The 22,899-nt window shown below is 34.1% G+C and overlaps 2 protein-coding genes across 4 annotated transcripts in view; one reads left to right on the top strand and one right to left on the bottom strand.

Annotated features, from left to right (window-relative positions):
• The first annotated feature begins 4,023 nt into the window (after positions 1 to 4,023).
• LOC135137397 (lipase 1-like) lies at positions 4,024 to 6,208 on the top strand. Its single transcript, XM_064067027.1, has 7 exons — positions 4,024 to 4,222; positions 4,613 to 4,790; positions 4,845 to 4,959; positions 5,007 to 5,250; positions 5,296 to 5,430; positions 5,479 to 5,709; positions 5,760 to 6,208. Exons 1-7 carry the CDS (start codon positions 4,058 to 4,060, stop codon positions 5,922 to 5,924), a joined length of 1,233 nt encoding a protein of 410 aa, XP_063923097.1. The 5' UTR covers positions 4,024 to 4,057; the 3' UTR covers positions 5,925 to 6,208.
• A 14,153-nt stretch (positions 6,209 to 20,361) lies between these two features.
• LOC135137778 (heat shock 70 kDa protein-like) overlaps positions 20,362 to 22,899 on the bottom strand; it is a 5,855-nt gene continuing 3,317 nt past the window's right edge. For all 3 annotated transcript variants that reach the window (XM_064067515.1, XM_064067516.1, XM_064067517.1), the window contains exons 2-3: positions 22,148 to 22,356; positions 20,362 to 22,099 (exon numbers count right to left, since the gene is read on the bottom strand). In XM_064067515.1, the coding sequence (XP_063923585.1) occupies positions 20,460 to 22,099; positions 22,148 to 22,356 (1,849 nt within the window). In that variant the 3' untranslated portion in view covers positions 20,362 to 20,459. The remainder of the gene's footprint in view (positions 22,100 to 22,147; positions 22,357 to 22,899) is intronic.

Raw genomic sequence — 22,899 nt, 5'->3', positions numbered from 1 at the left:
ACCAACCCTCTAACTAAAACCCCTAGCGCTAAATTGTCACGCTACCAAACAAGCATCTCCGTGTGCCCGGTTGCCTATGTTTAACGATTACCCTTTTTGTGATTGAATTTTTTTTCCTTTCAAATTCAAATTATTCAAATGTGATTTCGCGCCGCTGTTAAATAATTTCAGCGCGAAAACTTTGATTTAAATTCGGTCACCACACTACATATAATATCTATATTTTATAAAGGACACCCATAGAATAATAATAATCACCACAGGGCGGCACCAAACAATTTGATGAATAATTAATGTACGAAAAAAATCAGTTCAATAAAACGAAAATAGAGTACTAAAACTTGTTCCGACCAAGTGGCTCATGACACATATGCAAAACACTGTTTGATTATTCATGATCCCATTTGCCATGTATAATACAAAAGTTTAAGTATCTAATGTACCCTGTTGTATATCATTAAATAAAACTAGTATACCAAAAGTGGCAGTCAAATAGAAAGAAGTATTATAAAGGGTTATAAATATTTTTAAATTATTTAAAAGTGGAAATCAGTATATTTAAATCTTTTTATGACTAACCCTCATGTCTTAGAAGTAAATCATTTTGTGTTATTTTCTACCTGTTTTAAGGTAAAATACAATTTGTTTTGAAGATTTCGGTTTAAACGAAACGGAACATTCAAACTATTAGATTAATCAGAAACAATAAATTAAGAATGTTCCAGTTGCAATGATTTAAAAAAATTTATACTAGAATGCTTAGTTTGTTGTCAATGTTTATACGACTTTCCTAAAATTGACCACTTCTTAAAGTCTTTTCTAGCGTACCAAAGCTAATCAAATGAACAAAAATTCAACCGTAAAATATTTTAGCTTCATGAATATTTCACCCGAGTTAGGAATAAGTTTCACATATTATCACATTATTTATGTACATAGCCTATAGTTTTGTACTTTCTAAGTGTAATATATGTTTAATCTAAGTTCAGCTACAGACGCGCAGAGAATTTATAATGCAGATAACCTTGTGGAATAGGTGTTATCACTACCAGACATATGTAGGGGAATGTGGGGCAAAGCGGACCCTTTAACACATAATAATTAATTACACACTCGATGGTATCCTTGTAAAGCTTTTGTTGCGTGTACTAGAAGACATATGTGTTAAGTATCAATCCCTAATTTTTAAATTTAATAAACTACTGCGGCAGTGTTACGGTTTTTTTATTTTTTAGGAAGGTCTGCAAAAGTTTTGCTTTGCCCCATATATGGGGCAATGTGAAAAAAAATGAGGGGCAAAGTGGAAATTTGAATCATCTGTAAAAATAGTTTATTGTAATAATAAATGATTGAAATATAAAGAATAAACAAATAAAAAAAAATCTCAATGGAACAAATTAAACATTAAAAAACAAAAACAAAGGAACTCATTTCGCCTTTAGTTTATACTAACAAAAATTGAAACTACAGAATTCAAAAAACATTTTTAAAAAACAAAAACAAAGAAACTCAATTCGCCTTCAGCTTATATTAACAAAAATAGAAACTATAGAATTAAAAAAATTTTCGTGAATTATATTATTTGGATTTTGCCATGTCTTAGTTTGTTTATCTTTACCTCGCCTACTATTTCTTCATAAACTATTTCACTTTCGTCTGCCACGTCATATATCTGTAGTTTGCTTATACTGTCTTAGAAAGCTTACAATTATACAACCATTTTCTTCAATATTTGTAATGTTTGCCACAAATTGTTTTTTTGTACGATATTTTTCATCGGTTAATTCAGTTAAAAGAAAATCTCCTTTTTTTAACTTTGTGCCTGGATTAACTTTCTCTACGTTAAAGGAAGACTTCTTCGACAAAATTTCCCAATCACTGTCATCACTAATTGTATTCTCACTGTCGTCGCTGTCGGATGATTCTTTCTTATTGATTTTTTGAGATTTTTTCTTTTGCTTTCTAATGATATTTTTCTTTTGGTTGACATTACTTTGGCAGGGCGTTTAGATTCTATTTGAAGTTTTATTTCCTCCATGTTTGGGGTAGACGTCAATATCATTGTCTTTACTTTTCTTTTTCCTCGTACTGAGTCTTTTCGTGGACCTGCTCTAGGCAGAGGCAGCAGATCTTGAGGTGTCCAATGGTTATTCGCTTCATGTGAAAATACCTGTGGAGAGGGTGTTCTTTCTTTTGAGCAACCCGCACGAGGAGATATGGTTCTGTTTGCTTTAGAATTAGTAAAGGCATTTCTGTTCGCTTCAGAATGTTGCTCTTCTCTATTTGTTGTTTCAGACGGTTTGAATAAATCTTCTGGAAAAATATTGCGATTGTATGGATAAATGCCTGTATTTTTGAATCCATCGCAAGCTGTTTGAAGAGTAGCAGCTCTTTGATATGCTCTTCCAAATAATTGGCCAATTTCGTATAATGTTATTACTTTGCCAGGGTTGTTTCTTAGCCATATTCGTGTCTCTTGTTCGTAATATGTGTTAAGAGGATACATAAATGAGACGTCAAGAGACTGCATGCGATGCGAACAATGAGGTGACAATACGAGTATGTGAACATGATTAGCTTTTGCTTTCTCTATTAAATTCAAATTTTTGGTGTGCGTCGCATGGCCATCCAAAATTAATAAAACGGGACTTTCTTCAGATGGCCGAGCATATTTTAGGAAATGTGGGAACCAAACGTCGCAGAAAATGTCCATTTGCATCCATCCAGATTGGTGACAGTGTACGATTGACTCGGGTGGCAAACCGTTTTCGAAAGCTGGGTTACGCCTTACCCGGGGAAATATCAACAATGGAGGCACGTAGGTTCCAGCAGCACTGAAACACACTTCCACCGAAACCAGCGATCCTCTTTCTGCTAAAGACAAACATCCAACCTGCTTTTTTCCTTTTAGGGAAAATATTTTTGTGGGCTTATTTGGGACACTCGATATTCCTGTCTCATCACAGTTAAAAATTCTGCTAGCTGGAAAATGGAATGTATCAAACAAACTTCCTAGCAGGTTAAAAAAATTTCCAACATTTGTCGGATTAAAAGCGGAAGCTCTTGCCGCCGAAATTTTTTCTGGAAGACGTAATGAGATATTTTTTGTCTTTCTAAAAACTTGTACACCCAATCACGTCCCGCCAATTTAGTATTGTGATTAAAACTATTAGGAATCTTGTTTTTTATAGCATATTGATATGCCAAGCTACACAGTTCTTTAAAACTAAGCCCAAACAAACGACTTTCCATTTCTAATATGAATTCCGCCAACTCTTTCTCCTGATCATAGGTAAATGTTGACTTAAATCTACCTAATGATTTATTTGAAGCTTCAATAACGTTTTTCCCTGACTTGACTCGTCGATATAATGTTGTCGCGGGATACTTTAAAGAAGCAGCTTTTAATTTTAATGTCCCATTTCGCACATCTCTAATTGCACGAGCCATGGAATCTTTAGACCACAATTGTTGATTTGTTATTCGTTTGTAATTGCGGATCATTTTGATATAATTCTGAAAATATGAATAAGCTTTTTTATTTGTAGTTTTTTGCTGATATGGGGCATAGTGAAAAAAATATTCATTTTGCCCCACATCGTAGTAGTTCACTTTACCCCATAGTACCAACAGCAAAGAAAAATTGAGGTTATAAATTTAAGATAGAGAAAACAACTGAAACTCACCTTCAACGGAAGACAAATGTCCCACAAATTGCACTCATACAGAAACAAATTAAAATTTTCTGTAATAGTCTCTATAAGCTTTAGTAAAGCACCCCGTTTTTTTACATCCAACTGCAAGAATGTTTTATTTTTACAATTATAGGTAAACTTGGGGAAGTTTTGGAGGGAAATTACACTAAAGGAACCTTTGGCATGTGCTTAACATAGTTTAGCACGGTAATCCCAGATGGCAGCATTTATTTAGTTTTTAAACAAAAATTTCACTTTGCCTCTACATTCCGCTTTGCCCCACATTCCCCTACATATACTACAATAATAATTCCAGATATTTATTTACTAAAATATCACTTTACCGTAGTTTGTCTTCAATCATGTTTCGCAAACGAAGTTCGATATTCCTTTTCCTATTACTGCCCGTTTTAATTTCATTTGTAATCAACATAAGTTCTAAAAATGCTTGCACAAATTACTTCGATTATTTGAAAATTAACTTTGGTGGTGACTGTTTCTTCAATCCTGACGTCGTACTGCCAGTTGTAAGTAGACAAATTATTTATATATAAAGTATAAAATTATCCTACCCTGGCCAGCCATAGACTGAACTGACTTAAATTTGCCGCGTTAATTAAGATAATATTTAAAGAGCAAGTACTTTTTGTTGTAAAAATTCAGTTAAAATTTTCAGTTTTTCGAAAAATCCATAAATTTTGTTCAACCTATTGTAGACTATATTCGATTCGTAATTACTTTGGTAAGGATGGGTCGAATGGCAGTTATATTCGTGTTGCGAAAGTGGCCAAGTATTGGGGTTTTAAAATACAGTTGCAATTCATCTCAGTAGACTGAGCAGATCGTAACTTATCAAAATAACTCAGTCGAACACAACCTTAGTGCGCCGTTTCAAATTTTCAAAGTAGAAATTTTAGCCGGATTTGATCGAAAAATATACGGGCCATGTTCAAACTTACAACATTACCACTGAAGACGGGTATATTTTAACTATGTTTAGAATACCTAGGACTAATCCTAAAGGCGTTATTCTCTTGCAACCACCAATATCCGCTGGTTCCATAGCTTGGCTGTCAGACGGGGCTAATTCTTTGGGTAATCCATGAAACCTAAAATTTTTAAGATGTTGACAACTAGGAGAGTTTCCAGGTTTCTCTTTATGGAGAAAAGGTTATGAAGTCTGGCTAAGTAATCACAGAGGGGCTTCTTATTCTCGTAAGCACGTCAATCTATTAGATGCAGATCCAACATTTTGGAACTTTGGGTTTTGTTCCCTGACATATTCTTTCAAAAATAAATCTTTTATTTCAGCTTTCACGAAATCGCGGTGTATGATCTTGAAGCTCAGTTCAACGTGATTTTTGAAGAGACTAAGTCTAAAATCATCTTCATTGGTTACTCGATGGGGGCAACAGAAGCTCTGATTTATGCATCTTTAAATCCTGAAAAGACTGAGAATTTTATCGATAGTCTTATTCTAGTGGCACCCCTGACTGTTCTTAAACATTTGTCAAGTAACTTTAAATATATTTTATACCCCATGCTGTTTTTAAAGGTATAAGTATTATTATGGTAACAACGTTCTGATTGTAGTTTATAGGATATTTTTAAAATGGGTGAATTTCTGACTTTTGAAGTCGTACGATGGTTGGCACAGCCTGTTACCATTGTACCATATATTGTTGACATAATGACGCCATTTTCAATGGGAGCGACACCCAATGAAATGGATCCTGTAAGTTGTGTTAGTTTTAGTCAATAACAGCCATTTTAATTTTAAAAGGCGTTATTTCCTTACGTTTTTGCCCATCACGGAAGAGGAATCAGCCATAAAATGATTTACCATTATGGACAGATTTTTTTAAATAATAATAATTTCTCCATGTATGATTATGGTACCGAACACAATAGACTGAAGTATGGATCAGACAGACCACCAGATTACCCTTTACAAAATGTGAAAAAACCAGTATACGTAATATATGGTGATAAAGATGCTGTGGCAACTCCAGCAGTAAGAATAAGTTGTAGTTTAATCTAAAAAACATGCTTTGTTTATTTCAGGATATCAATATTTTGTGCACTGATCTTTTACCAAAGGGAACAGTACGTGGTACTTTTGCGATGCCAAACCACAATCACATCGACTTTATGTTCAGTAGATACAGAAAGAATAAAACATACCAAGCTCTTTTTACTATTTTAGATAATATCGAAATGAATAAATAAATTCCGATAATGCTATTTATGTTGTTTTTAATAGATCTTTATTTGTTGGAAGTATAAGTGATCTTTTACGTTGTGGTGCCCAGTTTAAATTCAAATTTCGCGCTGTGAAAAAACCAATGCCGCGAAATCATAGGCAACCATGTGCAAGTTCAGTTTGGGAGCTCGTGTAGGAAATTAGTGCATCTCAATCTTTAAGTCAGTACTTAGTTAGTTTTGATGAGTCACTTGTTGTTTGCTTGGTGTAAGTGTAATCACGGTGAGGCATTAAGTGTACCTAGGTTAAGTTTAGTTGGTAATTCAATAAAATAACCATTGTTTAAACGAGAAAATTAATTGTACCGACGGCAGCGCGATAGTGTCCCCCACAACCACAATTAATTATTGTTAATGGTTTTTTAATCAGAAATCGACAAAATCTGTCTTATCTTGGAAAATATTAGCCCCGCCCGCCCACCCCCTCTAACGACTAATTTGATTTCTGTTCAGTATAAGATCATTACACCCATTCAAAGGGGATAAAACCAATCACCGAAATGGAGGCCGGGCGGGTGGGCGGGGCTAATTATGTACTTCTGTCGAGTGAGAGTGGAAACTAATAGAATCTAGGATGTGAAAAAAGTAAAAAAAGCGCCAATCGTAAATTATTTTTGGTCGAATATGTCAAATGTGCCAAAATCAGTCTTATCTTATCAAATAGTAGCCCCGCCCACCCACTCTCTATTTTCTTGGAAGGTATGTCATTTGCCAAAATTTTATTTCTGTTCAATATAAGACCATTCATTTCATTTAAATCGGATTAAATTAATCACTGAAAAGAAGACAGGGTGGGTGGGCGGGGCTAATTATATTCTTCTGTCGAGCGAGAGTGGAAACTAATAGAATCTAGGATGTGAAAAAAGTAAAAAAAAAGCGCTGATCGTAACTTTTTTGTGGTCGAATATGTCAAAAGTGCCAAAATAAAATCAAACACTGAAAAAGAGGCAGGGTGGGTGGGCGGGGCTAGTTATGTTCTTCTGTCGAGTGGGACTGGAAACTAATAATAGAATCTAGAATAGTCTAATGAAAAAAGTAAAAAAACCCTAATCGTATTTTTTTTTGTTATACTATTTGTTATAAGATTTATTTCTTATTTCATGCATCTGACTTGACTTGACCTACCGTGACCTGACCTCTTCTAGTTATAAAAATAGTCGAAAATGTCAAAAGTGCCAAAATCAGTTTTATCTTATCAAATACTAGCCCCGCCCACCCACCCTCTGTTTTTTTTGGAGGGTATTTGATTTGCCAAATTCAGCCTTATCTTAGCAAGTACTAGCCGCGCCCACCCGAACTCTAGTTTTTTGAAAGGTATGTTATCTGCCAAAATCAGTCTTATCTCAACAGATAGTACCCCCGCCTACCCCCTTTTATTTCTGTTTAGTATAACATCATTCATTTCATTCATATCGGATATTGCTATATTTCAAGTAGCGATTTTGGAGAAACGGTAGGAATTTTCGAAGAAACGAAGTTGAAAATGACTTTTGAATATCGAAATCTAGAAGGAAATGTATTCAACTAATTGGTCGAAAATCTCAAAAGTGCCAAAATCAGTCTTGTCTTGTCAAATATTAGCAACGCCCACCCACCCTCTAATTTCTTTGAAATTATGCATTCGCCAAAATCAATCTTTTCATAGCAAGTACTAACTAAAAACTTTTGTCGATCTCATTACGTGGTGTCAATTTTTGTTTATTGTTTGTAGATTCACAGTTCACGTTAAGTGTTTTTACTGTTCTTGGTTCTAACACAATTTAACAGTCATAAAATTGTTCATATAAACCACGTGTTAAGAAATTCACTTAGTCAAACTTCAATATTTTGTTTATCAAATTATAATACAATTAGTATTACATTATAGCACATTTCTTAATAGCATGTTTGCGCAAATCAGTTTCTTATACAGTTTACCTTATGCTTACACTTATAATTTATAATTATAGTTGTAAGTACAATTGTAACAGTTATGCTGACGGCTTAGGACCTTACATTGGCAAGCAGAACTGACTTTCTGTCACGTAAATTGATTAATTTTGCACATGGATAACTTAGAAATTTTGGCGACTTGTGGCAATGTAGAAGATGTTCAGAACTACTTAGTGTATCAGTCAGAGCTGTTAAAAGTACTCAACAAAAGTACTTGAAGTACCAAGTACAATGTACTTCTTGAAATAATGTCAAGTAAAGTACCAAGTATTTACTTTTACTAAAAGTACTTCAAGTCTCAAGTACTCTCCTTATGTACTTGAAGTATAATCCAAGTACATTACTTCAAATACTTGCATATACTTGAAATACTGAAAATGCTTCAACTACTTGAATATACTTGAAATACTGAAAATACTTCAAGTAACCTCTCTAATAATTTGAAATACTGCAGATTAACATAACTTTTTTGTTTCCTAAATAAGCTTAATGCATTTTTAAGTTGACATTGAGAAATAAACTATTAATTTATAACAAAAACATCGGCGCTATACGGTATTTTCTCAGGCTTCTGTTGCATTTTTTTAATACTTTGAATTTTGATTCACCACCAAAACGTTCTGATTTTTTAATAAAGTAGTGCTAAAAATAAGTATATGAATTTTATGAACCGGTTCCGTGTTTAAGTTTGGGGGTAGTTTACAGCACCTTTAATCATTGCGCATTGTGAAAGTACACAGGGCCGGATTTGTAAAACTGAAATTTTTCAGAACAAAATTTTAAGAGCAGTGCGATACATATACATGCTCGTGACATAAAAATGTTTAAGACACTATGTTGCATTTTCAAAAAAACGTATGAATTTTTGAAATAAAAAATAAAATGCCTAAAACAAGAGTCCATTTTCAGCGAAAACTGTAACTCTTGAAAAATATCAAGGTGATCAAAGTAATCAGTCGTTTTTTACTTTTGCGTTTACCAAAAATGCTGAGAATTTTCTTGGAATGAATGTCCCATATTCCTGAATATAGCTGTCTACCACTTAACGTATTTACTATTCTAAAAACTATTAAATTAACCTAAATACTACACTAAATAAATAGTAAACACTAATCACTACAACGTTTGTCTATCTAAGTATGTATCTTTACACTGACAAATCACAAATAATAGGTTCGTAAGGCTGTTCCCTCCATTTATACAAAAATTTTGTTCCTTTAATTCCACAATACACTAGATCAAGTTTGCTTTGAAATTTTGTGAATTTTGCCGCTTTGTTGTGAACTGTTATGATCAACGCGCGGAATTGTATCTCATACGCTAGAACCAGTGCTGTCGCGGCGATAGCTTGATTACAAATAAATATATTGTTCTTTTAGACTATTTCAACATAATACAACATTTCAAGATCACAAATCTGTGGTCTTGTGGTTGAAAAATTAATAAATAATAGTTTAAAAAACTAAAAAAACACGCTTTTATTGCTAATCGAACTAAAAACTAGAAAATAATTTTTAATGACAGAGTTTAATATTACAGTAGTAGAAGATCAAACAATCAATCATAATAAATCACCTCAAATTAAAATTATAATAAAATTTAAGTTATTAACAGAATAATTCAATTCAGAGTAAAAAGCGTGGGGTGCTTGATATTTTAAATATTACAATCATTCTATTGGCAACTATCTACGAGAGGATAGTTATGAACCGCAGTAAAATGCACCCCACGCTTTTTACTCTGAATTGAATTATTCTGTTAATAACTTAAATTTTATTATAATTTTAATTTGAGGTGATTTATTATGATTGATTGTTTGATCTTCTACTACTGTAATATTAAACTCTGTCATTAAAAATTATTTTCTAGTTTTTAGTTCGATTAGCAATAAAAGCGTGTTTTTTTAGTTTTTTAAACTATTATTTATTTTTCATTTTTTAGTCTGCGACAAATTCATAAATTGGGGAATTAATTACTTATTTAGATTTTTCTAGAAAGAACCACTCAGTGGTCTCCGTAGGATCGAGGATCCTGGCGGTCCTAATAAGGATAATGGGAAACTGTTATCAAATTATTGCATTGTCATCGATCCTTGAGACGTGTGCAAAGTTTCAAGATGATCAGACTTTTAGAAACCGATGAAAATTAAGCTCAAAGATTCCGTTACATACATACAACCCAAGCTAATAAAAGCGTGATAAAAAGGGCATCGAGTATTATTATTTGAAGTCATAATTATAGTAATATAGAAGTAGTTTTTTTACTAGCTGTAAACATTCCTAGCGACGCACTGGCTACGACCTTGTGGACCAGATCAAAGCGTCCCCGCTACTCGCCGTAAAACACACCTTACTTCAACTGGGGGATTGTAGTGGTGAGATAGAATCCCGCGTACTCACTGGTTATGATAGATGATCGCTTGGCGCACAAATCACAAATGTCGGTAACCTAACTTTTTTAAGTTTTACTATTTTTGCGGGCTGATAGACTTCAACAAAATGTCAAATTCTTATAAGAAATCTGGTGACAGAATGATGTGTTGCTGAGATAAACACCATAATAATTTCTTTAATTTGATGAAGATGATATCAGAGTGTTTCCTACACCGACAGAAGTAGGTAGTAGGAATTTTTAAATGCAACATACAACTATGATAATTTTACTACTTCCGTTCCATTTCGTTATCTTTATGTAAAACTCGGATTTTATGCACAACGAATATTTTATTTTCGACATGCCTAACATAATTTTATGAGACCTCGTTTTTTTAAATTTAAAATGGTTTCGTTTTATTAGTTTTAAGTTGTAAATTATAGATTACAATGAAATTTACATTTCTTCAGAAAAAAAAGTATATTGTCTTTGCTATTTCTATTGAAACACCGCCTGTTGATTTTGCTTAAAATTTAGCAATTGGTCACAGCTTTCGGTTGATTGACGACGGCTTCTAGTCAGAAAATTGACTGAATATGAACGTTGCCAAATTTACGATTAACAAGTGGTGTTTCAATAGAAATGGGAAAAGCAATAGATAACATTATACTGGTGCGTGATCAGGAATGAATGAGTCCGTTGTCAGCTGTCAAGATTGACAGATTGTTGACATTTCTAATTTGTAAAATAATGTATCCAAAACAACACCTCAATTTATCGCATGTCACGACTGACGTATCCGCCATACAATTAAACAGTGGCGGCTCGTCAGGGGGGGCCAGTTAGGCCAGGCCGAGTCTGTCACCGAACTTGTCAATTTTCGATATTCATTTTTATTTTAAACGCAAGAATATAATTTAAAGCTATTTTGAAATCACCTGATTTTACTTTTATTATTTTTTTAATTACAAAAAGCGTTACCTAATTTATTCACTTTCGTTCGGAAGCACAAATCGTGCCGGGACCGGGAAGTTTAAATATTTTTACTGCGAGGAGCAGTAGCTTAGGCCGGCCGACTACAAGAATAAATGTCAAATAATGTCATATCTGCTATCGCTCTCTGTTTAGCAGAATTAAAGAGAAATAGCTATAAAGACTGATAAACGCTTATTTAACTTGCCTGCAGCAGTTATTGGACTGATTGGTCAAATGTCTGATAAAATCGGCCGGCTTTTCGGGAGTACATCAAGTTGTTATAGCGCTATCACCTTCTGTTTGTATAAGTTAGAATGCAATAGCGACGAAACCGTACAATATTTCGTTTCATCACTGCACTTCTGCCGTGCACTTTTCCATGCGGTTCCCCACTACCAGCACCGGCTGGCCGCTGTCTGTATATTGTGAATTTCTGCAGTCTTCACGTGGATGAAATTAACAGTTGGTTTAGGTTTGTTTCTAATTTCAGTAACAATGCCAACAGTTAGTAAGAGAATTAGTAACTGATTTAAATTTTGGGACTGTTACACATCTATTAAATTATTATTAAATAATGACTTTCGACTTTTAACGTACGATGATCAATTCCTTGTATATAAAAGAAATGGGCCGTTCGGAACCGCGCATGCAACATTTAATCGAAGCACGGAGCAATAATAAAGTCAGCTCCGGTGTAATAACATATTAATAATTAATAATAATTAATACAGCATGGTATGAAAATTATGGTACCGCGTCAATTCGTCGTGCACAATTCGTCGCGCGACAATTGATCGCAAACAACTGATCGCAGCGTCAATTGGTCGCAGCGACAACTGGTCGCAACGACAACTGGTCGCAGTCACAATTGATCGCAACACAATTCGTCGCAAGTACAACTGGTCGCATGCGACAATTGATCGCAGGCGAAAAATGATAGCGTTTATAGAGAAATAAGTAATTGTTATGAATGAGGAAAATAAATTAATGTGCTATATTCTCAAAAATTTCATTATTTCTAAAAAAAGTGTCAAAATAAATACATACGAGTTCCATAAAAACGGTAACTATTAGGCTCATTTCCGACTAAACCAAAGTGCAAAAAAGTGAAAATATTGTAAAATATTTTTTTTAATGCTGACACATCTCGTCGGTATGCTACTTTAATGTTCATTTGGATTATTCGTCTTATTGATTAGACGCTCAAGTAAGTGATTCAAGCTTTTCTTCTCACAAGTTTAAAGTTTGTCAATTAAACGAGTGAAAAAAATAGCTTTCAAAACGTTTTAGACGTCATTTTTCTTTAATAAAAAATGGTTTTAAAATTATTACAACTGTCAAATTAAAAAGTTATAGATAAATCGTGAAAAAACTCTCGTTACAGTTTTAAGTGAAAAAGTATTATTTTCATTACGTTTGATAGTTTAAAAAATTAAATATATATATTTTTTAATAAATTTGGTGCAAAGAAATTTGAATTTATATATTAACAACTAATCTTGGAGTTTATTGCATTCTTTGCAGACAATTTTTTGCTCACTACAAATTAGTTCTGGATTATCTTTAATCCATGATAAAACCAAAGATGTTTTTTTCATTCAAAACTTTTTTGAACGCTCACACTGTTAATAAGGCGCTTATAGATACGACAGAATGAATAATTTATCTCCTTCCCTTTGCTAAGTACCTACATACCAATCTCCACTTTTACGCTATTTCCAGTGGCGGCTCGTCAGGGGAGGCAGGGGAGGCAGTGCCTCCCCTGGAAAAATTGACTATTAGTTTTTGTTTTAATATCTCTTAACTTGAAATATACATATTTTAAAGATGTAGCAAATAACTTTTTTCTACCGCCCACGTTTTTTGGTTTTCTAATAGAGCTATTAACGCACGCAAATGTCGTCACAGCAGTTCGTTAATAGCGGAAAGGCGTTCTTTAATAGATCTGGTGCAATTTAGATCGGTAAGATTGGCAGCCATGACGAGAAATGTCAGGTGAATGTCAGTGGCAAATCTAAACTTAAAATTTCCCATATTTCCGGACGCGTAACTTCTTCACAAGACATTTTAACCAATTTTAAATTACAAAAACTCGAATTGATTCGAATTACAGTTGTTGTTGTGAAAATTCGAACCTCAAATATTTCGTGGTTAGTGTCAGACCAACTCATCACCAACCACGACAAAAGTCCCCAGATTAAAAAAAATGCAAATTTCAATTAAATTTTGGGAAAAAACGTGTGCGGTAGAAAAAATAGTATAAATAACTCGTTCATAAGGCCATTGAGGCACTCATCCTTTATATAACTCGCGGCTTCGCCGCTCGTTCTATAAACTTGGATTCGTGCCTCAATATTTGCCTTATGAAACTCGTTCTTTAATATACTATTATAGAACACTGTGATTTATTAAAACGCATCTTGGTAACATATTTTGAAGTACGCGCTTTCAACAGGAATAAACTCTGATCATCACCGTGTAGGCCAGCTTCAGACGGAGGCATGCCTCAGATAGACGGATATCTTCAGTACGATTAGTCAATGCTGCTAATATGTTTGTAAGAAAGACAATAGTCATCAGTGCTTTATCAAAGCGCCAGCGGAGGCACCAACGCCTACCGTCCTTAAGCCAATCAGATCGAATTTTTTAATCTCACGGTGAAACTGCACAATAGCACAATGCTGAACAGGGATGCTGAATGTATTTAGTTGTGCATTAATTAGACGCGAGGAAAGGGGTTCACTGCATGTGCATTGCCAAGGTTATGTATTAAAACTTTTAAGTTAACTTAAAAACAGTAGGACAATGAAAATGGCAGTTTTGCAATGCTGATAGGAACATAAGAATTTCTAATCTCCAGAATTTCTTATAAAGTTTAAATATTTAAGCACGGTTTTCTTACGACGAACAATTGTATGTCAAAGATTTACAAACCTCTTATCCAGATTTGAGCAGAACTTTATTAATTAATTGATTATTAATATATTTAAATCAGCCCTAGATCATATGAATTAATATTTAATGCTAATAAAGCAAATTCTGTAGTCTTTACACCTTCTCGTTGGTTTGTGTGAAGCAATTAAATGTTTTTTATTCGACAAGTGTATCCATATAAAGATATGTTCCTGACCCAGAGTTATTTGTATTGTTTTCATAAAAAGGAATAAACAATCTGTCTTTTAACAAAAGTAATTGCGAACAATTAACATGTTCTGCTGATTTTAAAACGAAAATGTTGCCTCACCTAAGGAAAAGACCACGAGCCGCTACTGGCTATTTCTGTAAACAAGATCGTAAAAAGATTAGTTTTGACCATGGAGCAAAGGAATATACTCATACTGGAGAAAGTGCCAGACTTAAAATGATGGTTTCGAGCCAAACCGGTAAAGTGTCATAAACTGTACCCCTCATTACCCAGATAAGACTGCCGATGACAGTGACGTACAGTTTTTTTTTTGATGCGGCTCATGGAATAAAATTTGTTGAATAAAACAACACACATAACAGATTTATATTCTCTATTAATTAATATTATTTAAAATATTTACATCAATCAATACATCACGAGTAACAAGTAATACAAACAGTGAATACCGTTAAAAAGTACAAACAACCAGGATGACGACGCCACTGAGTAGTGGTTATTCGCAATGGCGTGACTAATTTTTAGCTTGGGAAGTTTGAAAAGTTTTCACTCGGAAGGCCGACTATTCACTCAGAATTATTTGCCTAATCTGCCGGATGTAGGTGATGGGCTTCTCCAGCCCATGTTGTAAATTTTTGTAGGATGCAAAGTGCGGAAAAGAATAAAATCAGGTAGTAGCCCGTAGTAGGGTCATTCATGGAAAACTGCGAACCAATTATTTCTTCCTTTTTTTTAGATCTGAGAGCTGTTTTACACGTCACAGAAATATCTATCGTAAAAGGAATTTTTAGAAATAATTTTCTCGTCATTAATCGGTTGCAAAAGATCAAGAGGCACTCGAAGCAAGCCCTGACAAACTTATTAGCGGCGCCAGCGGAGATCTCCAACTGGCTGCGGTACCACCATGGACACTCGCGTAACCTCTTTTTCCAGAATTGTCAAAACGACATTGCCAAACTCAAAGCAATCATGAATTAAGCATTTCATTTTAAATTCAGTTAGTATCAAGTGGTACATGGTATTCGTATTTTGGGTTGCGTAAAAATAATTTTCAGAAATAATTTTCTCGTGACTAACCCTGTATATGTATTTTTACACCCACATATGGTACAACTGAATGTTTCTTCAGTACAATACTAGTCACATAATAATAATTAAAAAATAAGTTTTTAGTTGCATAAGTACCTACATTTCTTAGATTTCCCGGTAACACAAAATTATTCTTGACGCTCTAACAAAAGTTTTTGCAATATATATTTACAATACACGTAAACCTTTCTCAAACCCTGTAAAAGATCCGTTGCAATTTACAAGGGATTAAAATAAGTATTATATCCGTCCAGTGGAATTTACATTCGCTGCATATGGATACTCTAGATGTACTATTAGTTCATAAATTTTATTGTTTGGTGATATGTATAAAGACAAGAATAGACAATAGAGGCAATTCTGTATCAAAATGTGCTAAAATTTAAAGGTTGTTAAAAATATGATTTTTTAAATAACTGTAATCTAGTTAAGAACAATAAACACTTGTTTTTATGTTGAGTACTTATTATAATGAAGCTAGTTCCTATAATATAATAGGTAAAATAAGCAACGAGATAAATAGAAACAATCTCTTAAAAAAAAATAACCAAAATGACAATTTATTAATAAAAAATCTTATGTAACAAGGTGTTTACGCTCGTATTTTTTAATTTTTAAAGTGCAACTACAAACTTCGTCACTTATCTATATTCAAATTGTTTTTAATTCGATATTTACACCTTACCTGGTTGCTAAATTTATTGCAACTTAAAATTCAGAATACAAAATATTTAGTTTTAATAAAAGAAAATACTTCCCGATGAATTTTACCTTGCGATCAATTGACGCTGCGATAAATTTACGTACGATCTATTGTCGCTGCGATCAATTTACGTGCGATCAATTGTCGCTGCGATCAATTGTCGCCGCGATCAATTGTCGCGTGCGACCAATTGTGCTGCGACCAGTTGCTTGCGATCAATTGTCGCGCGATCAATTGTTTGCGACCAGTTGTCGTAGAATCGAAAATTATGAATGGCTGACGGGGAGTGAGTCAAAAAACAAACTATTTTGTTGGTATTGTTTAATTTTTGGATATGATGTTGACAATAAATTCAAAAAAACTTCAGAAAAAGAGTTTTGCCTCTGGTCCTCTGGTACGATTGACATATTGAGTTACCGTGCTCTTTTTCCTAATTTCTCAACCCTGCTCCTGATGATGCTACTTACGAAAATGTGGAAGCCTGCGAAATTATTTCTGTCTTTAATTTTAATCATATACCATCCACATCAGCATATCTTAAACGCAGTTTTTCAGCTTTAAAGCGAATTAAAAACTTTACTAGAAACTCCATTAATCAAAATCGATTATCCAATTTTTTTGAGCAATAGAAAAAGAAAAAAACAAACTTAACGGAAGATCAAAAGTTCTAGAATCAAGTAATTGACCACTTTGCGAATACAAAACAGAGACACATTGAACTGGTTTATAAAAATTTCTAATTTACTTTTTTAATTTTGTTTTTTACTAATAAATAGTTGTTGACGTTTCATGTTATATTTTTTGTTAAAATGTGTTACTTTATAATTTGAATGTTATTTTCATTTTTATTTGAGTTTATTGTCGTTATATATGCTTTACTTTATACCTATTTGAAGAATATTTTTTATTTTGTTTTAGAAGAAAAGTTGCTTTTTTTCGTATTAATGATATTCATTATTTTTACATTTAATACATCCCATACTTCTATTACTAACAAACCTATCCTTATTGCAGTCCCGGAAGACCTCAGACCTTCGCGTAGTCCTTGCTGAACAACATTTATAATTTGCAATAGACAATTTTGCCAATTATACTACTATATGAATTATATAGTACTAGAACTATATAGGACTATATGAATTAACACCATACAGGTAGCAAATTATAGATAATGACTAACTTTAGGTCCCTGTTTCTTGTATTCTGTCTTAAAACTTTGGGTCACTCATTGCTGGCCGACCCAACCAAAATAGTCACGGGCCGCCACTGCAATTAAAGTAACCTCATTTGAGATACACCTGTTAAAACTTTTATGACTTAAGCGACTTAAGCTAAACCACCCTTATAAGTCAAAGTGGCTATTGTATTATTTAACTCAGTTGACAGCTACATTATGCCAACAATGGACAGTAATAATCTTGCGGTTCGGGTCCACAAAGCTTACAATAGCCATTTTGACTTATAAGGGTGGTTTGGCTTAAGCCGCTTAAGTCATAAAAGTTTTAACAGGTGTATCTCAAATGAGGTTAAAGTTTGTCTAGAATTATAAGAATTTTATGGACTCCCAAAGTTAATTCGTTTTATAGCCCTGTTGTCAATTTTATTGTACAGCTGAAGAGCGGGGCGAACACAGGTACAGAAAACATCGGCTTTCTCCTGACAGGCTCTCTACCTGTACAATAGAATTGACGCCTGGGCTGTAAAACGAATTAAAGTTGGGAGTCCATAAAATTCTTATAATTCTGGACAAACTGTAAAGATTGTCCAGAATTATATGAATTTTATGGACTCCCAAAGTTAATGTGGTTTACAGCCTTGTTGTCAGTTTTATTGTTTAGCTGAAGAGCGAGGCGAACTCAGGTACAGAAAAGATCGGCTATCCGCTGACAGGCTCTTTACCTGTACAATAGAATTGACGCCTGAGCTGTGAAACACATTAACGTTGGGAGTCCATAAAATTCTTATAATTCTGGACAAACTTTACTTCCGTTAGACCAACATAAAGGCAAAAAAAGTTTACATTTTTGTTTAAAAAGTACTGCCAACAGACCGCGTCATTTCTCATCACACGGTAGAAACTTTTACATGATACAGATGACAGAACTGATAACTGTTATTTGTCAGCAAGACGTTTGAAATTTCTACTTTTGTTTATATCAACGCAAGCACAATCGAAAAATCGACTTAAATTTTAAATACCGAACAAAATGTATTAATGATTAAAATTGGAAATAGATGCATTATTACTTGAACAATTGTTACAGCTCATTCAACAACAAAGGATGAGCCTTGACTAAGTGAATTTCATGAAATCTCCTAGCAAGTAATTTTATCTGTACAAACTTAGACTATTAAATTGTGTTAGAACCAGTTAACGATCAAAATCCTAACCTGAACTATAACTTTACAAACAATAAAACAAATTTACACCACGTATTACCGTCGGTCGGAAATCCGCATATTTCCGATTAGAAAACCGCAAGAATTAGATACTCGTGTTGGGGAAACTGTGGCGTCGTCGTCGTTACGATTAATTGTCGTTAAACAAAGGTTCTCCTTTTTTTATTAAGACCCACCACTGACCCGGAAATGACCGGCATTCAGGCAAGACTTCTATCATTACGGGTACTAAGACCAAGTAATGATATGCATTGATTAGATTAACAGAACAACTTTCGAGATTCTAGAATTACAGCATACAAATTAGTCTGCTATTATTCTCTAATCTCACGCCATCCCCATTATTACTATTATTATTAATATTATTATTATTGTTGACCACCCCTACAGATAAACCAATTATTAGGGTGGTATATTAGGGCTAACTTAGATTGTTGGAAATGCATAATTAAATAGTTAAAAATTAGGAGACTGTTATAGATGTGCATTTTTGATCTGGCGTAAACTACTATTGAAGATATCAAATTTATTCCGATAATTATTATAAATTCTGCACATAGTTGTAATGGGCGAGAACACATGGACATTAGTTCTAGAAATTTCAGTATAAAAACATAAAGGGTTTCTAATGTTTGACCGGGGAACTAGAAAGCATAATTTTTCAACTAAAGCACTTGAATTTACAACACCATTCACCAATTTAAAAAGAAAACAGAGAGACAAAGTTTCTCTCCTCTTTTCCAAGCTTTGAATGGAAAAGAGTACCAAAAGCTCATTTTGAGGAAAACCTCTACAAGGGTAATAGCCAAATGATTTGAAATGGAGGAATTTTAAAAATTTCCTTTGTAACTTTTCTAATTTGAGACAATGAACATCGTACCCTGGGGACCAAATAACACAACCATACTCTAGTTTTGATCTAACAAACGAAGTATACAAACTAAGGAGAGTACTGTTAAGTTGAAAGCTTTTGCAATTACGAATGATAAATCCTAACGCCCTAATTGATGAGGAAAATATCTCATCATAATGATTAATGAAGGATAATTTTTGATCAAATATAATGCCTAAATCTCTCACAGTGGAAACACGTTTCAAAATGAAGCCGCCAATTTTATAGTCATATATACTATTGATATGCTTTAGAGAATATGTCATTACACTACATTTAGGAAGATTCAGCGACAACCCTTTTACATTGCATGCTTGTTCTAATTTATAAAGATCAGCTTGAAGGAGAAGGTGGTCAGAAAATGTTGTTATTTTTCTAAAGATTTTTAGGTCGTCAGCATATAGAAGACACTCAGAGCTAAAGCCGATACTAATGTCATTAATAAACAAAATAAAGAACAGAGGTCCAAGAATGGACCCTTGCGGTACACCAGAAGTAACATGTACCTCAGTTGACTGAAAACCGCCAATGGTAACAACCTGCGTCCTGCCAATTAAATAAGAACTAAAAAGTTTAATTAGGAAATCTGACATACCAAAACTATCCAACTTGGCAATCAATTTAGAGTGGTCTAATCTGTCAAATGCTTTAGAGAAATCAGTGTATATACAATCCACCGAACATTTAACTACCAAACCAACTATACTTAACCTGGTTTACTCACCACGTAGTTTCACACACAACAAACAAACCACAAAATGCTACGCCGAATTGATGGAAAAATTCCAAGGCTAACTGTTGATCATACTTACCTCTTACATTTTTGCATAATAAGCTGTAAGCTTGTGAAAATACAGAAGACGCAAATTTTGGAAAGAAAAAAATGGCTTAATGATTTCATATTAAAATGCATGTATTGTTTTTTAAGTAAAAATTACATATTAAATATGCTCAAATGACATTTATCTAACCTTAAAACTGTTAAAAATATAATCACTGACGCTGAACCGGCATTAGTTCAAAATTATATTTTGTAACTACAGGCTCACAATTCGTCACAATTCTGTCACGCAATTTTCGTAGTCTACCTTCATTTCCTAATTCCAAATCTTCTACCTCCGTCTTGGTCACTTTACATAATTCGTAGATTTGTTTATAAGTTTCCTGCAGATTCTTCTTTTCTAAATTATATTTCGCCCGTTCACAATAGTCCAACACGTACTCCTTCAAAAACGCGAACTTAACAAAACTATCATCTTCTAACTTATTCTCTTCCGCGTCCTTCAGCGCATTTTTTACTTCCTTGTCGCTTTGATGGCCTCTAGCATACGTAATTGTTAAATTTTTAACATTATTGCGAAGTTTTTCTTTGGCTGTAACTTTCAAAATCCCATTCGCGTCAATACTCATCGTAAAGGAGGCTTCACACTTTCCCGGCGGTGCAGGTGTTATGTCACTTATGGTAACTTTTCCAAGATGACGGTTCTTCTTCGCGTCCATTCTCTCACCCTCGTATATATCAAAGCACATAGATTTCTGCTGATTGTCCACGGTGACTCGAGTTAAGGTTTTACTAACCGGGATCGGCGTGTTCCTCTCGATGCAGAAAGTCATGAGATCAACAAAATTACTGATCCCTAAGGATAAAGGTGTGACATCTGTTATTTTGAAAGCATGAATTTGTTGATCCGTATTTGTTGAAAACATGGCTGCCTGAAGAGCAGCACCTTCAGCCACACACTCATCAGGATTCACAATCTTGTTTGGTTTTTTGCCAAAATAGGAAGAAATCATCTGTTGAATTTTTGGAATACGTGTTGACCCTCCTGACAGTATGATCTCTTTGATATCACCTAGCGCAATGTTGCAACTCTTGAGACAATTGTCGATGATGTCGATAGTCCGCTGGAATAAGTCATGTCCCATTTCTTCAAATTGGTCTCTAGTTAATTCTATCTCAACTATGGGAACATCTTTAACGAACCCGCTAAGCACAATGGTAGTTTCTTCTGTCATTGACAAAGTTTTCTTTGCTTCTTCACACTCGTTGTGAAGTCTTCTCATTGCGCGGTGGTCATTTCTCGGGTTGTACTTGTAACTACTGTGAAGGTAGTCGCAAACGTAATCTACGATAAGATTATCGAAGTCGTGACCACCCAAGTGGGTGTCCCCGTCAACTCCTATGATGTCAATATTGTTACCATTTCTTTTCAAAATAGCAACGTCGAAAGTACCACCGCCCAAATCATACACCACAGAAATATTCTCTTCTTTGTCGTGTTCTAAATAGTAACTCAAAGCAGCAGCTGTTGGCTCGTTCAGAAGTTTCAAAACCGTAAACCCCGCTTTATTAGCTGCCGATAAAGTAGCTTCCCTCTGGCTAATATTAAAGTATGCTGGTACAGTGATGACTGCTTTGTCGACAGGTGTTCCAATTTTAGATTCAATGTCCGCTTTTACTTTGGAGAGGATAGCTGTACACAGATCTACAGGGGTCTTCGTAAAAGTATCATTCTTTTGGAGAATTGAGAGTACGGGATCATTGCTCTGACTGACGATCTTGAAGGGAAAATACTGTAAATTGTTCTGCACATATGGATCGTCGAATTTTCTGCCCAACAGGCGCTTGATTTCTGCAAGTTTTAGGTTAGTAGTGATCACGAATGAAAGTGTTTTCTTACCACAAATTCCGTACTCGGGTTTTGCCTCGGCCATTTTTCGAGCGTACTGACCAACAATGATTTTGCTCTTTTCCGTAACAAAAATGTAAGATGGCGTGACTCTTCCTCCTTCTTCATTTTCCAGAATTTTTACCCGACCGTTGAGGTAGCAAGCGGCGCACGTATTTGTGGTACCCAAGTCAATTCCAACAACTGTATCGCTCATTTTGCTAAAACAAAAAAATCATCAGAGAATAGTGGTAACAAAACTACGCACGATTTAACGTTATTTAATCTTTAAACTCGAAAAAAGAACATTGATTAGAGATAAAGAGATAAAAATGTTCAGATAAAACGATAACAATGTATTTCTCAGTTCATATTTTGGGTCTTCTATTGTATCATAAATAGCAATTTAGCAAGTGCTCATATCGAGCAGGTAGGTACTAAAAAAAAGTAACTTTCAATTATAATGTTGAAAGTTGTTAAGATCAAAAAATAAAAACTCAACGTCGCTCTAATTGTCGACGGTTATACAACTAATACCATTTTGGTATTCGTGAAATTCTAAAAAAATATTTTATATCATGTAACGGCAACTGTTACGTTTCTTTTTTAACACAATATAAAATAGGAGATGTTTGGAACATCTGAAATATCATCAATAAAGATGTTAAAGAGCAAGGGTCCCAATACGGATCTCTGCAATTTAATTTTGAATCTGCAAAACCGAATGTTTTGAAGTCTTCCAGTCGTTTTAAAGTTATGATAAG

Source organism: Zophobas morio, unplaced genomic scaffold, assembly GCF_036711695.1.
Source record: "Zophobas morio isolate AGI-343-1 ecotype UQ-CSIRO unplaced genomic scaffold, CSIRO_AGI_Zmor_V1 ptg000029l, whole genome shotgun sequence".
Taxonomy (NCBI): Eukaryota; Metazoa; Arthropoda; class Insecta; order Coleoptera; family Tenebrionidae; genus Zophobas; species Zophobas morio.
Note: the sequence above shows the minus strand (reverse complement) of the source record. Positions and strands in the feature narration are given on the sequence as shown.